At 39.3% G+C, this 16892-nt stretch overlaps 1 protein-coding gene and 1 long non-coding RNA gene across 2 annotated transcripts in view; one reads left to right on the top strand and one right to left on the bottom strand.

The window, feature by feature from the left end:
* Positions 1-6: 6 nt before the first annotated feature.
* LOC103468135 (uncharacterized) lies at positions 7-2007 on the bottom strand. Its single transcript, XR_534162.1, has 3 exons — positions 1970-2007; positions 538-676; positions 7-456 (listed from the first exon to the last, which is right to left on the bottom strand). It is a non-coding gene; the product is annotated as an uncharacterized LOC103468135 (long non-coding RNA).
* A 2339-nt stretch (positions 2008-4346) lies between these two features.
* LOC103468136 (sarcoplasmic reticulum histidine-rich calcium-binding protein-like) overlaps positions 4347-16892 on the top strand; it is a 46083-nt gene continuing 33537 nt past the window's right edge. Inside the window, exons 1-4 of the mRNA XM_008414999.2 lie at positions 4347-5290; positions 7892-7959; positions 8085-8153; positions 14333-14384. Coding sequence (XP_008413221.1) covers positions 4780-5290; positions 7892-7959; positions 8085-8153; positions 14333-14384 — 700 coding nt within the window. The 5' untranslated portion in view covers positions 4347-4779. The remainder of the gene's footprint in view (positions 5291-7891; positions 7960-8084; positions 8154-14332; positions 14385-16892) is intronic.

Genomic DNA, 16892 nt, shown 5'->3' with positions numbered 1-16892 from the left:
GACAGAGAACTGGGCAGTAGTGAGTCCAAAGAGTTGTGAGGAGTAGGCGGGACTTACTATTGGGTAGTAACAGACATAGGAAAACAACAAGACAATACAGCTTCAGCAGGGTTCTTGGAACTCAGCACAGGAACCGGCTGGAAGAAAGGATGAATGATGAGTAAAGGTCTGTGGGATGTTTGGGTTCTGAATGAGCGGGACCGGTATTACTATGTCAGGCGGCATGTAAGTGGGGGTGGATACTGGGACTTCCTGGGTTCGTTTCGGGTATGGGGATCTGCTGCGGAACCAGCCGGTGTAGGTGGGAACCAGGGGACGGCGTCGCAGGGCGGACAGCTGCGGACCTCAGCTTACCGGGGCAGATCGAGGTGGGCAACCAGCGAGGGGTAAGAGGGTCAGGTACAGCCAGGAGCTCTAAGCCTCGGGGGTTGATCCAGGACATCACGAGGAGGTTGTCTGGAAACGAGTAAACACAACAGGTGTCACTGGAAGGTTCTCAGAGGAATCACTAAATGCTCTAGTGGTGGCCTGCATTACCATTACTGGTTAACAATCTGGCATCGATGTGTTGCTGACTCCACTCTTAAGCCTCTTCGGAGATGAAACAATCTCCGACAGGTGTGAGGATCCCGGCGTCCCTGGTCACGCCCTCCAGCGATCATCCACCAGGCGGCCCCTGATGGAAGGAGCGAGAAGCAGCAGGAAAACCACCCGGGCACCCAGGATCACCACGTCTTTATTACCACCACAACACATTAAACCTAAAAACACAATACTGCAGCAAAAGACTGAATGTTCTGTTGTGTGGGGAATATTTTAGTGTTTTTTGGTGTTGAATCCTTAAACTGTCATGATGTTGTATTGTTGGTGAGGAAGACGCTGGCAGGCCCAGGTAGACAGGATGTAAATGATGATTTAATGATTAATCCAAAAACCAGAGAGCAGACTGATGAGACGGTGACACACGATGAGGACCCGACGAAGGTCAGAGACAACAGGTGGGGTTAAATACACAAGGGAGGTAAACAGCGAACTGGACACAGCTGGGAGCAATCAACAGGGAAGACACAGAGACTCACAGGGGAAACAGCACTAAAACACAGAAAACCCTCAAAAATAACTGCACAGAAAACACAGATCGTCACATAAACATAAAGTGGCGTTGGTGTCAGTTGTTATGGCAACGAGTCTGTGTGTAGCTCGGCCGATACACAAAGCGGGAAAGAAGTGTTTTTGAGCTGTACTTCACCTGGTTTTCCCTTTTCTGTGGAGGTAAATTAATAATACCTACATTTCCAAGTCTCATTGAGTTAATGGATTGTTCTGCCACGGCAGTGCGGCTATGGATGGAACAAAATTTTCCTATGTAATCAATAACATGCAGGGGGTCTATATTGGTAAATCTGATTTTGATTAAGTTAGTGCCTCACTAGCTATGAACCTCACCTCATGTCACTTCACTGCATTTTATACATAACTTTTTTTATAGAATCTTCCCCCCTACTGGCCACATAAGCAATATTAGGTTTTACCTAATATTAAGTTATATTTTTCCATTGCAATAAATACTTATTTTATGCAATAGAATGCAAATCATTCAATGAGATTTTCTAGATTTTTGTTTTAGATTCTGTCTTTTTCAGTTCAGTTCATTTGTGGTGTACCCACAATGGGGCACACTGACAGATTCAAGGCTGCCTTTCACCGGCACCACAAGACCCCCTGGCCACCAACAGCAGGCAAAGTGTCTTGCTAAAGGACACAACAACAGAAGTGGCTGGAGCATGGATTGAGCTAGCAACTCAGTGATTGTGGGACTAACTCCTATCACCATTGCCCCAACAATACATGTTTTCCCAGAATATCCTGATAGCACAGTCCACTAACACTGAATTTAATAAACCTAAATAAAAGTATAAGATGAATCTTTGGAACAGCGTTATCATAAAGCATTTAGATTATTGCTTACCCCTGCATCACTTCCACCACATGCCCACACACGCACACACGCACACACACACACACGCACACGCACACACACACAGACAAACACCACACCCCTTGGGTAACTGTATCTTGGAAAGTGATTTCCCTCTTTAGACAGTCCTTACATGGGAAGAGTTTGGGATGAGTTTGGCAATGGATTCAATTTGGAGAGGAACACAAATCCTGCTGGGGAATTTCAGATTTGATTAATGAATGTGCCGATGCAGGGCAGTCACTGTCATGTTTTCACCGCAGCCCAGCCTTTCCAACACTTTTTTTTTGTTCAAACCAGATATTAACATTTTGTGCTGTAAACCTCTGCATTTTTCACTTTTTATAACATTTTACCTCAGAATCAGTCAAACACCCTGATATATTTCAGTTAATGTTCTAATGTGATGATAACTGAAAGCTTTTCATTAGCAAATGTTAGAATATGCAGTTAACTAAATGGGCCTTGGGGGTCAGAGTGTACATGCTTCTGGTTCAAGCTAAGAAAGAAGAAATGCCGTTGGCATCTATCAGCTCTTCTCCACTTTCAGCCACTTTGCAGTCTTCATCTTGACCTGATCTCCTCTCTCGTTCTGCCCTCAGCGAGGTCGAACTCAGCTGTTACTGCTGCCACTAACATTTCACTATTAGAAATTCCAATATAACAAGAATTTAAATTAAAACGTAATTTCTTCTGCTTTAATAATCTAAATACTGATCAAATACTATTTAAACCTGAAATTTTAACTGATAATAGAGATTATATCAAATGTAATTTTAACAAAAAATTACATTTGACATAAACTCAAATATTTGAGTGTATGGGCTTACTTCTCTGTCTCTGATACAAACTGGTCAGCACTGGATTGACAGCTGATATTGATATTTTCACTTAGATCTGCTGTCATAGAACCTTAAGGTTTGTTTTATCTAAATACCAGCTTGACCTCTTCATCATAGATCACAAACTCACCCAAACGTAATCCTTTTTGATAAAATGTTGCAAACACATTTATTAAAAAACAAAAAAATCATCTGGTAGAATTTTAGCTTTGTTTCACTCAAATACTGAAAATAATTAGTTTTCTTCATGATGCAAACACAGAGGAAAGCGGTATTTCTTCATTTTTGTTAAAAAGGATAAGGAGTTGTCTCAGATGTTCTTGTCACCAGCCTCTTTTTCCTGCATGTGGAAGTGAGAATTGAAAGAAGGTGGGTAAAATTGTGTTGGTCTGTCAGACAGAGCCAGGCTGCTCACATTACACTGACGCTGACCGTGTAGAGTTTTAAATAGAGCAGTTTTCAACTCCTCCCTTTACAAATCACTCTATTTTGGGGATAGCATGTAGAGGGTGGAGGGAAAAAAGAAGATGAGTTGAGAATCAGTGTCTTGATTGGCAAAGAAGCTTCGTAATGGCTTTGTCAGCAGATTCTGAAATACTGGATTTGTGAGACATAATTAATTCAAACAGGTTTAGTTAATGTCACCATGCCCCATTCTACGTCAAAACTTTTTTTTTATTTCTCATAGTCTACCAGTGTTTGTGGCAGTGCCAAGATTTTGACCGAAATGTTCATTACAATCCATGATAACATTGCATATCAAACCATGATTTAGCCAGGGTAACGGAAGGCCTCATTAAAACCACATGGATTTATCCCCTTAGGACCATGGATGTGGAAACTGCTGTCTTCCCATTAGATCATAAAATGTCTCCAGTCCATGGCTATAGGAATTAAGTTGTATTAAGTATTAAATGTAGAATACAAACAATATTTATTAGCAGATTACTTCTGCAGGTGGGTAACTTTTATTAAATAAGAAAATTACTATAAGGCCAGTGAACACAAAAATTATTTTATTATATTTCCTTATATAATAAAAGAAATTAAATGTGTTGGATTCCGCTGTTATTGGCATCCAGTCTCTTAAAATCTTGTATATCTTTAGAGGAACACCCTAGAATTCCAAGAATTGATCAACTGAAAGGACTAATGCAGGCAAACAGGTACAGCTGGTGTTAATTTTCTAAGAACATGAATCTAAACAAACTGCTGCAAAACTTTAACAAGAACTTACAGAGATACCTAACAACAAGAATACCAATGACACTAAAACTAGAAACTACACACAGCTCAGTGTCTAAATGGGTAGTTGCTCCTTCTTAAAGCAAGTCATTGTCACCTAAAGTCATTGTTCTTTTGCAATGCAACTCTCTTCAGTAAACCTTAACATTTGACAATAATAAAAAACTAAGCGTGGTCTACTTATTCCTCATACCCACCATCAACCACTCCCTCTTCCCCTGGTATCTTTACTTGTGGATAGCACAGGCCTACCCACAAGCATTTGCCCCTGTCAGTCAGTGTGACTGCCCCCCTTCTTCTCAGCTTACTTCTTTTTCTGTCGCTCTCAGATTAGTCTTGTCTGTGCTTCCATCAGAGACCAGTTACTGACGGCTCTCTGCTCAGAGTATTACAGCAGTCTTAATTCAGTTTACATACTACACTGGACTAAAAGAAAGTGGGTCTTTAAGTGACCCCAGGTTCAAGACTAATCTGCTTTCACTGGAATATTATTTTCAGGACATTGGAGCAAGTATCTAGATCTAAACTGGATCTACAACCTCTGGACAGGACCTTAAATTTCTGGATGCTCAGTACTTGGGTCCATTAACGACTGTGTAACTCTGACTGGGGTTGAATCCTTCAGGCCGTGTGTGTTTTGGGTAGGCAGGTACTGGACTCCTGCAGTGATTCCAGGTTATTTCCACTTTAGTTGACTAAATCTTGGCTGCAAACATGGCTTCATTAAGAAGTTTGATCCTTGCAATGCTGCTTGCACTACTCTGCTCCTTCCACACCCCATTGGCACCCACTGCAAAGGCCCAAGATCTGCCATTCCACTCTGAGGAGGGTCTAATGGCTGATGATGACGACGACGACGATGATGACGATGATGATGATGATGATGACGACGACGATGATGATGACGACGATGACGACGATGATGATGACGACGATGATGACGACGATGATGACGACRAYGATGATGACGACGACGATGACGACGATGATGATGACGATGACAACGACGATGACGACGACGATGATGACGATGATGACGACGATGATGATGATGATGATGACGATGATGATGACGACGATGATGATGATGATGACGATGATGATGATGACGACGATGATGATGACGACGATGACGATGATGATGATGACGATGATGACGATGATGACGACGATGATGACGATGATGATGACGATGATGATGATGACGATGATGATAGTCATGAAGGTAAGTCTGTGTAGATGCTGCTGTTTGTGTTGTCACATGCCTTTGTGTTTTTGCTTATATGTGTTTTTACTTTGACCTGCAGCACATTGCAGGATGAGTGCAACTGGTGCATCAGACACTGCTGACTTCTAAATTGTAGTCTAGAATTTTTCCTGTCAGGAATTGACTAGTTTTTCAATTTGCACATCCTGATACGTAGACATTTTACTCACTTTCATCAACATATTGAAAGTTTGTCAGCAGTGGCTGATATTACAGTCAGTGATAAGATTACATTCAACTGTTCACTAAAACAGTATGTTACAGGACTAAAATCAAAGGGGAGTGGCTAAGACCAGAATTAGCCCCTCCCTTTTCCATAACATTCTTACAACCTCATCATCTCTGTGGATTTGTATTATCTCAGAGCTCATTGGTAATCAGTCCCTCCTCCACCCCTTTCAGCTGTCCATTTTCCTTGCTGTCTCTGACACTCTGTTCTCTTTCCCTGCTTAACTAGAGTTATGAACAGTCTGGGGAAATTGAACTGGCCCATCTGAAGTCCAACTGTCCGAGGTCCTTCGTACAGTACGCTAGATTTGAACTTGGGGACTGCAGAAGCAATGATTTGAGAGAGAGAGACAGAGAGAGAGAGAAAGAACCAAAAACCAATTCCACAAGCCAAGCCCGTCTTGGAATTCAGTCATTGGGGGTCACTAGTCTGAGATCTTTTGATTTGTGTTTCATTTGAAAACATGGTTCATCCTTTCTCTTTTGTTTTGGATCAGACTGACATGTATCTGTGTCTTTATGTGAATCTGCAGAGAAAGAAAGAGAGACAGTGATATAGGGAGTGAGATGGGGGTGATAGACAGACAGACAGACAGGAGAATAAAGCGCGAGGGGAGGTGCAGGAGGGCCAATACCTAAATTTATTTATTTACAAGTTTAATTACTGTCAGATCTTAAAGTTTCTCTCTTTCCCCATATCTTGTAGTCTCTTTCTTTCTCTGTGGAGCATTTATGCTGCTGACCATTTATTTCATTTTCAACTCTGCTGTGTGTACATGTCAAACTGCTAATTACAGGAAACAAGAACTTTGCTCAATATGTCTGTGTTCACTGTTATGGCATACCTAATTTCATTTTCTAAAATGCTGTTTTTCAGAATCAAGACTTTCAAAGCATTAAATTCAGTCTTTTTTCAGAGTAATGCTTTTAACCCCTTGCTATTAGGAGCATATTTTACACTGATTTATCTTCATCCTAAACATTAAGAACAAGTGAGTTCAGAATCTGAATTTATTTGTTGTAAAATGTTACCGCAGTATTTTTGCTGATGCTTTTTCAGGAAATGAGTTTTTGGGAAAAGAGAGAAACAACAGTAATGTTTTTTTTTTTTTTTTCAAATTGTAAAGAGATGTCAGGGTTGTCTCTTCTTTGGTAAAGATGTGATATGTTAAATATCATGTAGAAAATATGTCTGTCCACATTTCTTTAACCCTTGTTTCATTCATTCAATAAATCAAATGATCACAAACTGCTTCAGCGCAAATCCGTTACCAAAGGGGCTTTGAATTTGGGCTGCATAGTTGCATGGAGAGCATGATTCATCCCAGATCTGCACAAAAATCTATTTTGCCTGTGTGAGGACCAGGCTCATGGACACGGGACATCTGAGTCAGTGAGTATTGTTTTGAAAATAATCTGTAAGACGTGAGCAGTAAATGCATAGTTTTGCAGGTTACAGCAGTTCTAAATGTAGTGGATAGACAGATGATGGACAATGATTAATATCCATGTTTCATTTCATTACAGAAATTACAGTTTTTGTGTTCACAATTATATTACAACTGAAAGTCGTGTCCAAGTTTTATCCATCTTACTCAATCTGTCAACCTCAAATGAAAGGAAATTAGTTAGAATGTTCAAAACTAACTCATGGACCATCAAGGAGCAAGTTTGTCACAAACTGAAAATTTCTGAAACACCTATGTCACTGTCAAAAGTTAAGGGAAATTTCATATTAACATGGACTGAGATCATGCTGAGAAAAAAAGGAAAATAAGCATCTTTAAGAAATCTCTGGCTACTCATGTATGCAATCCAAATGTTCTCTGAATATAAGTTATATAGTCAAATGAGACAGAATTTTTACCTTTCACCAGTGACAAGGTCCATAACAGAAAATTTGATAATGTCCTGTTTTAACAGCAAGGGTGCATTTCATAAAGTGTATGAAATAAACAACAACAAGGACTCTGAATTTGTCACCTTCATTCCAAATCAACACCTAGATGGGTGAAATTTGAGCATGGTTTGGTATTCCAACAAACCAAAAACACATATGCAAGTTTGTTTGGGGATGGATAAATAGGAATAATGGAAGCTTTTGGGATGTTTCAGGCCTGTACCTTTTTTGAAATATGTGGGCTATTCACATTCCATTTAGTGCCACTATTTTTTAAAAGGTAAGAAGACTAGCTCAAATAAATCAGAATGTGCACTCTTAACTCTATTTCTTGCTTAAGGTGCATGAGCTTTGATGAGTGCCTAGATCCTGAATCAAAATAATATAATTCTCAAATTTTCCAAGCCAGATGTTTTCTTTTATCTTTTCAGATGATGATGATGATGATGAGCATGCTTATCACAAAGGCTCTCTGTGCTCATATTGTGAATTCTGTCAGGTATGTCTAAATGACAGAAATCACGTCAGTGTGGGACAATATATAATAAAAAATAAATAAACATCCCAATGTACAGGTATTTGCATACCCTGCAGCTGCTTCCTAACTGCTGATCTTTCTTCCAGCACTGTGACAGCTGTGATAAATGTCCCTGTGAAGAAGGAGAAAAGTCTGAACACTGTGATGACTGCAAGGTGAGCAGACAGGCATATGATATTTGACCTTTGGCTATGACCTCCGGTTTTTCAAAAGCCAGACACTATTGACGCCAATGTCATGTTTACACTTAAATCACAGAACTTCTTAATAGTTACATTCCATATTCATATTCACTCCTTAAAACCAGCTAAATCAAGCAGACACACAATAAAATCATGAATTAATCATTTCCATAGCACTTTTGTGTTGACTCCTTCTACTTAAGTCACTTTTATAGTGGCTTATGCAAGTTTACCATATCCATTGAACATTTTAACATTTAGTCATTTTACAACCACATAGCTCAAAGCAGTTAAAAAGGATTATAGTTAAACAGAAAATGGTGCACAACTAGGGTAAACAAAGTGAATATAGGATTCTCAGTGGTTTGAAGCAAAAAATATCTTACAAGTGTCCAGTTACACCTGTGAAAACATAAAATCGTACCAATTAATTTTGGTCTAGATTGTAGGGAAAATATCTTAGCTTTGTCTTATTTCAAGTGCACTATCTTACAAGAATTACAAGTGGAAAAATCTACCAAAGGAACAAATATTTTTTGTCAATTTTCATTATTTATTCGAATAGGTTTTATATCTTGCTGAAAGGCTTCTTTTGAGTTAGTTTTGTCTCATTTCAAGTTTACTAATAATGTATTTTCCGGACTATAAGCCCGTACCTTTTTCCCACACTTTGAATCATGCGGTTTATAGTCCAGTGCGGCTTTTCTGTGGATTTTTCTTCAACCACCAGGGGGCTCTTTAGCAGGAAGTGAATCATTGGAAGTCAAAATTGGAAATCAAAGAAGAAATGCTAATGTTTCATTATTTGCAGATGATGGTATTATTTGAAGGAAGGGAAAAATATAGAATTTATAAATTGGAAACTGAAAGAGGCATTAAATAGGGGTAGAAGCTTAGGCTTTAGAATTGCATGTTGATTTAGATTCTCAACATGCAAGTCTAAATTTATTGTTTTCACAAATAGAAAATTAAATATTAATTTGATTCTTAAATTATATGTGGATGTTATAGAAAGGTCAGATCAGATTAAATATTTGTGTATTTGGTTTGTTAAAAAAAATTACATGGAAGATTCATGTAGATATAATAGTTGAAAAAAGTAAAAAAATAAATAAATGTAATGAGATGTTTGAGAGGGTAAAGAGTGGGGAGCGGATAGGAAAGCTTTAAAAACAATTTATATTGGACTATTTAGATCAATTTTTGATTATGAATGTATTTTATGCAATTCAGCTTCAAATAGTTTATTAAAAAAATAGAATACAATATCAGTATTAAGACTTTGTTGTGGAGCGATGAAAACAACTCCAGTTTCAGGTCTACAGGGTGAGATGGGTGAGATGCCACTGGAGCTTAGGAGAGAACAACTAGCCATAATTTACTGGGCAAAATATTAAAGGACATAATGAAGTGCATCCTCCACATCAGTGGTCCCCAAGCTACGGCCCGCGGGCCCGCCTCCACATTTGATCCGGCCCCCTGAACAATACCAGATATGTGGATTTTTCTTCAACCACCAGGGGGCTCTTTAGCAGGAAGTGTGTCTTGTAAACTGTGGGTGCAATTTACAGGACACATTGCTGCCATCTGTTGGACTTTTAGGGAACTGCTTGACTTTTATGTTATCTAATCAGTACGGTTGTTTGCTAGCGGTAGAGCAGATGAACACGTGTTTGTTATGAACGCCGCATTCCAGGTCGAATTCTTCGAAGCCTGTAAGTAGCAGCTTATACTTCAAAACGAGCCTTTATGTTAACATATGAGGAATTCATATGTTAAAGTTATTTTCCCTCAATGGGATATATCTATATACTCTTCAGTCCCAGTGACCATTTCACTAACGGTTTTTGCCCATGTGCTTTCTGGGTAAAAATCAATCGAGTAACGCGTTCCCCCCCCCCATTTTAGATGCTTCTAAAATGTTAAATGAAAAAGTAGGTGTATCATTTGTAATTCCAGGTTTAAGTATTGTGAGAAATAAAAGAATAACAGATAAATTGACAGTGTTTACAGGTGAATTAATGGCAATTCAAATGGCTTTAGAATGGATTGAGGAAGTGAGAGAGAGAGGTTTTGATTTGTTCAGATTCAAGTAGTGCATTAATAAATATTCAAGAGATAAATTCAGAATCAAGGCAAGATATTATATTGGATATAATTCACTCAATTTTCAGGATTAAAAATTATGGTTCTCGTGTTGAACTAGTTTGGATTCCTGCCCACATTGGTGTGATAGGAAATGAGTTGGCTGATAGTTTTGCTAAGAGAGCTGCAAAAAATAATATTGGGTAACACTTTATTTGAAGGGGGGTGAATAAGACTGTCATAACTCCTGTCATAAGCCTTCATGAATATTTATGACTGTTGTCATAAAGCGTCATTCGGTAAATTGTGACACTTTTAATACAAAGTTGACATTATTCAAAATGTCTTTGTTATGACAACTTGACATTAACCAAGAAATCATTAATGTTTAAACTTTACCTTTGATAACATAAAGTTACCTAATTTTTAAAGTGCATTCAGTAATACTTTTAGAACAAATTTATATCAGTAATGATATGAACTTTTCCATAGTCCCACCACTGTTTAAGACAAGTAAATTCAGACTTTCTTTGTCTAAAACCAGTCCAAAAATAACATAAAATCTCTTTAAAACCCTGATCATAAGTTAAAGCTGAGTTAAAATGCCAGTAAGCGCTTCTAGGTAAAATGTTTCTGATAAAAACACTATCTAAAAGCAACGAGTGATCTGTAAAAGCCACCAGTAAAATCTGGCATGTTTTAAACACATTAAAATGGTGTTTAAAACAATAAAAACAATCAAGACGGTCTAAAGAGATGCTATTTTCCTTAATGTGGGACCATGTATCCTGCCTGGAGCCTGCATGCATCCTCCTCCATACATCCACCAAGCCGTGAGACGAGACCAGCTGCTGCAGAGCATGTTGGGCTGCTGGATGCGGCTCTGCATGATTGCGGTCTAAAAACTCATTTTCAGTGCAATTAAAATCCCCACCTATAAAAACATAATCCTCAGACTCACAATCACCCAACCGTTCCCCAATTTTCTCAAAAAAACGCTTTTTCTCTGCATTGGTGATTGGAGCATAAATATTGATTAAAAACTATGCTAAAATGATCAAACTTTGTCTTGACTAAAAGACACCTTCCCTGAATAACATGTTCAACTTCAGTACAGTTTGGGGTGAACGCTCTGGAAAAGAGGAAGCCCACCCCTGCACTCTGGGAGGTGCCATGGCTTAAAATGACCTCCCCCCTCCACTCTCTGCCCCAGTCTGTCTCCATTAATTGATCACTGTGCGTTTCTTGCAGGTAAATTACATCAATTTTCTTTTGGTTCAGTGTTTGATAAATCAAAGCACGTTTTTCAGCCTCCCTCGCCCCGTTAAGATTCAGTGATGCTATTTAAAAAGAATCCATATTGGGTAAGAAGCAAAAAACAAAATACCAAAAACTTATAAAAAAATATTAAAGTGCTACTGTGCATCATTTAAATCAAAGTTGTATTCTAACTTTGGTCATTTGCTTTAGTCTAAAAACTTCTGAATCTGTAAAACTTGATACCTCTTTGTTCCTAATGTGATGCCTTGCAGAGAAATAAAATAATCTCAAATTAGGAAAATAACTTTCGATTTTTACTCCTCTGAATTCTTCAGTTTGTTCTAAAAAAGTTTTAAAAGATCCTGTAGGGTATCTCCGTTCTCTTATGCTCGTTTGTGACACAGATATCTTGCTGCTGTCAGAGAACCAGCTTTCAGCGTTGCTGCTGTCCGACACCTCTTTCCTTTCTGCAGCCAGATTACTGGCCTGCTTGCTAGAGCCTGTACAGCAGCCACTACATTCCTCCTTTTACTTCACCTTTTTATTGGGGCTGAAGCCTCCAGCTCCATCGCCTCCTCTGCTTCATCCGTCTCTCCTGCCACTCCAGCTCCAAAAACAAACTGCACTGTTCTGTTCCTCCGCCTGCACCTCTCCTTTCCCTCCCTGATCGCCACAACCTAAATACTCCTCATCGCGCCTCACCTCCTCCTGCTGCTGCTCTCCCTGCAGACCGTCCCTCTCTACCTCTTCACTTTCACCGTCACCACCATTCACCCCATCACCACACAACACCGTGCCATCCATTCCCACACATACACTCATTTACACAGCTTACTCACCGTCCACTACTGAACCCTCAACAATACCTTCCGCCAGTTCCCCTGTAGCAGACTCTTCCGCCGCCACCACGGGTTCCTCCACCACGACAACGGGCCCCTCCACTACTGCCGTGGATTCCTCCGCCGCTACTGCGGGCCTCCCCGCAGCCACCATAGGCTCCTCCACTGCCTCCTCCACCTGCACGCTGCACTCGGCGGGGCCGGCCCGGCTCTGTCTGGACACATTTTTACAATGTGCCCCTCCTGACCGCAGCCAAAGCACTTCATGTTGGAAGATGTTGCAAAAAGCACATAATCGAAATCATCCAACCTAACATGAAAGCGCAAGTTTAGTTCCTCATCACGGCGGTTCAGTATCATAAACAGTTGTCTCCTAGGGGAGACATGTTTCAACAACGGTGATTGCAGCCTGATGGAACTTTTTTAACTGGCGACACCACCTTGCCATGCCGAGACAACTCTATTATCAAAAACTAGTCGCTAATGAACGGAGGTACATTTGAAAGAGTTGCCTTAGTTGCAGGCAATGTTAGCGGCGACATCTGTAAAAACAAGCCATTGAGCTTGCTCCACTTTTTCCACAAACAATACTACAGCTCCATTCATACGAGCCGCAGACCTTATGGACCCATGTTCGACCACCTCTCCTACCGCCAAACAAACTTCCTACACGCTGCACGGAGAACCAGCCCCCACCTTGACGCCGTTCTTCCGTGTCAACGTGGAGAAAGCCCCACTACCAACAACCATGGCATCAGTCAGGGTGTCGCCGGCCACACCCGAACCCAAACAAAAACCCCTTAAAACATGACAAAAACTAAGACAAAATCACAATTAAACAAGTAACATAAACACCCAGTGAAAAAACAGTAAGGAAAAACTAAAGATATAGAATACACAAACACTCGCTCTCTCGCTCTTCTTCCGCTCTTCCACACACCCTCCTCTCACACGACGAAGAAGAAGGTGCAAATTTTTATTTAGAACAAGCACATGCTAGCAGCAGGCACGATGGAGAAATTTCTTCAAACTCGGATGATGCAGCTTTTACGTTGAGGAGTATCGATCTGGCAGTACAGGACGAAAATAGAGCTGCTGTACGTAAGCTCAGCGTGAACGAAACCATGGTTTGACGTTGGAGACGGAGGGCTGAGTCCTTAATAAATTCAGCAGATTTATTGCAGCCCTCTGTTGTCCTCAGCTGTGCCCTTGTGAAAAAGGAGATACCAGCGGCTTACATAAGTACGTTTCCAGTTTTTTTGTTTTTTTTGTAGGTGCGGCTTATAGTATGGTGCGCTCTATAGTCCGGAAAATATGGTATATTTTCACTATAAACTAGACCAAAAATACTTACGAATTTTTGCTTTTGCAGTGTAGAAGGCTTCTTATGGTTATTGGTTGCTCTGTTATCTGAGTAAAAGAAGTTGAAAACATGTACACCACACTCCTTGGTTGTTGTTTTTTTGTAAAATATTTTTGTTCTTTACAAACATGCAATACTCTGTGTTGCTCTGTGACTTAAAACACCTATTTAATTTGTTGTAAATTGAGGTTTGTGGGGCATGACAAAACATTAACATCTGCACACATAATTTCACAACAGAGACTGACAGAGAGACAGACAGATGGAATGAGTTATAATAATAATAATAATAATAATAATAATAATAATAAATTTAATTTGTACCGCACTTTTCATTAGAAAAAAACTCAAAGTGCAACTAAAATCGTAGATAAAATCAACATTTTAAAAATCTTGTGGAGGCAGAGTAGGCTTGCTTAAATAAAAAAGTCTTTAAGCCTCTTTTGAAGTCAGGCTTTAAAGAAAAAAAAACATCAGCTGTTGTCTATCTTGCTTCCCATGCATATCTTTGGAATCTGGGAAGAAAGTTTCAAACAAACATAGAGAGAAAACAGATGGTACCCATTGCAAATTCAGTCAATCCTGTCTGTTCTTTTTTTCCACAGATGTGCACTTACTGCAACATATGTCCTCTTTGTGAAACTGTTTGCAAGCCTGGTGAGTATTACATTAAAGGACAATTAGTTTCTGCTTAATTTATCCCCAAAATTTTATGACATTAGAAAAAGTAAAGCCTATTGAAAGAATTTTCATGTGAACAATTATGCATCAAGTCAAATGTGACGCTCAAGATCATTTATAAAAGAGATGAATGTAATATTAACTTTGAGATATTTATGCATTTCAGCTCTTTCTTAGAGTTGCATTATGAAACAACATTCAATTTCTTAAATTTGAATTTAGTTCATTTCAGTTTATTTTTATAGCATTAATTTATAAATGTTCCAAGGCACCTGATAAAAGTTAATTCAATATAATCATTCCAATTAATTCTAGTGATAAAATACTGTTGTCAAGATTAGTTTGTTATTTAAACTGATTAAAAATCTAAGCATCCTCACACTGAGGATTCATTAGCAGCAACAAAAGCTTAGCCAATAATTTTGGAGACAAGGTTAAATACTGAACGACAAGGCCAAGTGCAGTATCTAAATGAGAATGTTAAGCTGTTGGCAGCAGTAGGTCAGGAAGGAGTCACGAAGAGAAAAAAAACATAGGTAACTACATGAAAACTGAAATAACAGCAAAGAAAGCAAATAATGTAGCAGAATAAGGAGAAGTAGTCACTTTTTCCTCCAGCAGTCTAAACTACAGCATAATTACAAAGATAGCAGAGAAGTATGGGGGGGACAGCATCATATTGTGAGGAATAATTGTGAGAAGTTTGTGGAATGAAACCCAAAAAGTTTGATCCAAGTCATAAGGTTTAAAAAATAATATCCGATACTGACCAAATATCTGTAAACTTCCGAATTCGAAAAAAGTTACAAGAGGAGGCCAGATGTTTCACCGACTGCACAATGATGGGTTACCTGCATATCTGTCTACAGTGAGTGAGTGTTAAATTAATTGGTGTAAAGAGAGTGTAAAATTAAGAACGCTGCAGACCAAGAAAAAGTTTTGGCTGCTTCATGAGTATGCATCTTCAGAACAATCATTGTTTACATTATTTTAGTATACAATAAATTGAACAATCTGAAAATAAATATTTTAAATATTAATATTACAAGCTGGAATCTCAGAGGAATAAGGAAGCTACCCATCCATTCATCTTCTGTACACCCTTGTCCCTCAGTGGGGTCGGGAGGTGCTGGTGCCTATCTCCAGCGATTGCTTTATTAGGCCCGAGCAGCTAAGCGCTGCGAAGGCCTATTGTTTTTTGAACTTTTTTTTTTTTTTTTTTCTTCTGTCAAATGAATTGCCTTTTTGGGGGCTTTAACATATTCAAAAACTCACCAAAATAGGTGGGCCCATAGAGACTGAAAAATTTACGTATTTTAAGGTCTACGCAAAAATTGCAAAAAAAATGGCTCAACAGCGCCCCCTAGAAAATTTCAAAAGATCCTTTCCTATTCAGTTACTTTATTGTAGAGACTTGAAATTTGGTACACTTGTAGAACTCCCCAAGGCACTCAGAATTTATAATTGTTCTCATAGTGCATGTCAAACAGGAAGTCGGCCATTTTGGATTGAATTTGCAAATTTCACCCCATTTTGGCCTTCGCATTTGATCGAACGCCTCCTAGGGCTTTTGATGGATCGGCTTCAAACTTGGTCAGTTGGTTCATAAGGCATGCCCGATTCAAAGTTATCAAAATGGTGAGTTTTCGTGCATGCTGAAGGGGTGATACCATGGGGTCAAAGTTCACTGACTAACCAGAAAGTAATAAACTGTTATATCTCCTACAAAGAAAAGCACAGAGCCACCAAACTTTCTGTGTGTGATGACCTTTGGATGACCTACAAGACCCAGTTGTGAAATTTTGAGATCACCTAAGCCACGCCCCCTTAGTACAGGAAGTGTCATGTTTTACTGTGAACGGTCACTATGTGACCCCTTTGACCTCATCAACATAAAACTGTGTCCACAAACAGAAGACATGTTGGTGTGTTATAGTTTCCAACGCTGTCTGTTTTGGAGGCAGTAGGTGGGCGTGGTGGCGTGGCAAATTTACCTGTAACACCATGTCCATACGTTTGGCTCTGAATTCCACAATTTTGAGTCCAGCTGCACCAAACTCACTGAGATGGATCCTTATCCAACTCCAGACAGTAATCCAGTGCAATATTTGGTGGGCGTGGCCTAATGTCTCAACAGCGCCCCCTAGAAGAGTTTAAATCATCAGCCCCAAGCCATGCTTTAACCTAGTATTATGAAACTTGGTACACATGTGTATTTTGTCAGGATGTACAAAAAAGTCTCTTGGAGCCATGGTCCAAACCCAACAGGAAGTCGGCCATTTTGGATCAAAGCCGCCATTTCCTGTTTTTCATAGACGTGGCATCTGATCGAACTCCTCCTACAGCTTTTGAGATACAGACTTCAAACTCGCTCAGCACACACTTAAGACATTGAATATGAAAATTTATCAAAAGAATCCTCGTACATCAAAGCATGTGGGCGTGGCTAAATGTCAAACTTTGGTTTGTGCCATGAAATACTGA

Source organism: Poecilia reticulata, linkage group LG8 (assembly GCF_000633615.1).
Source record: "Poecilia reticulata strain Guanapo linkage group LG8, Guppy_female_1.0+MT, whole genome shotgun sequence".
In the NCBI taxonomy this organism is placed as follows: domain Eukaryota; kingdom Metazoa; phylum Chordata; class Actinopteri; order Cyprinodontiformes; family Poeciliidae; genus Poecilia; species Poecilia reticulata.
This window is presented reverse-complemented; position numbering and strand designations above follow the sequence as displayed.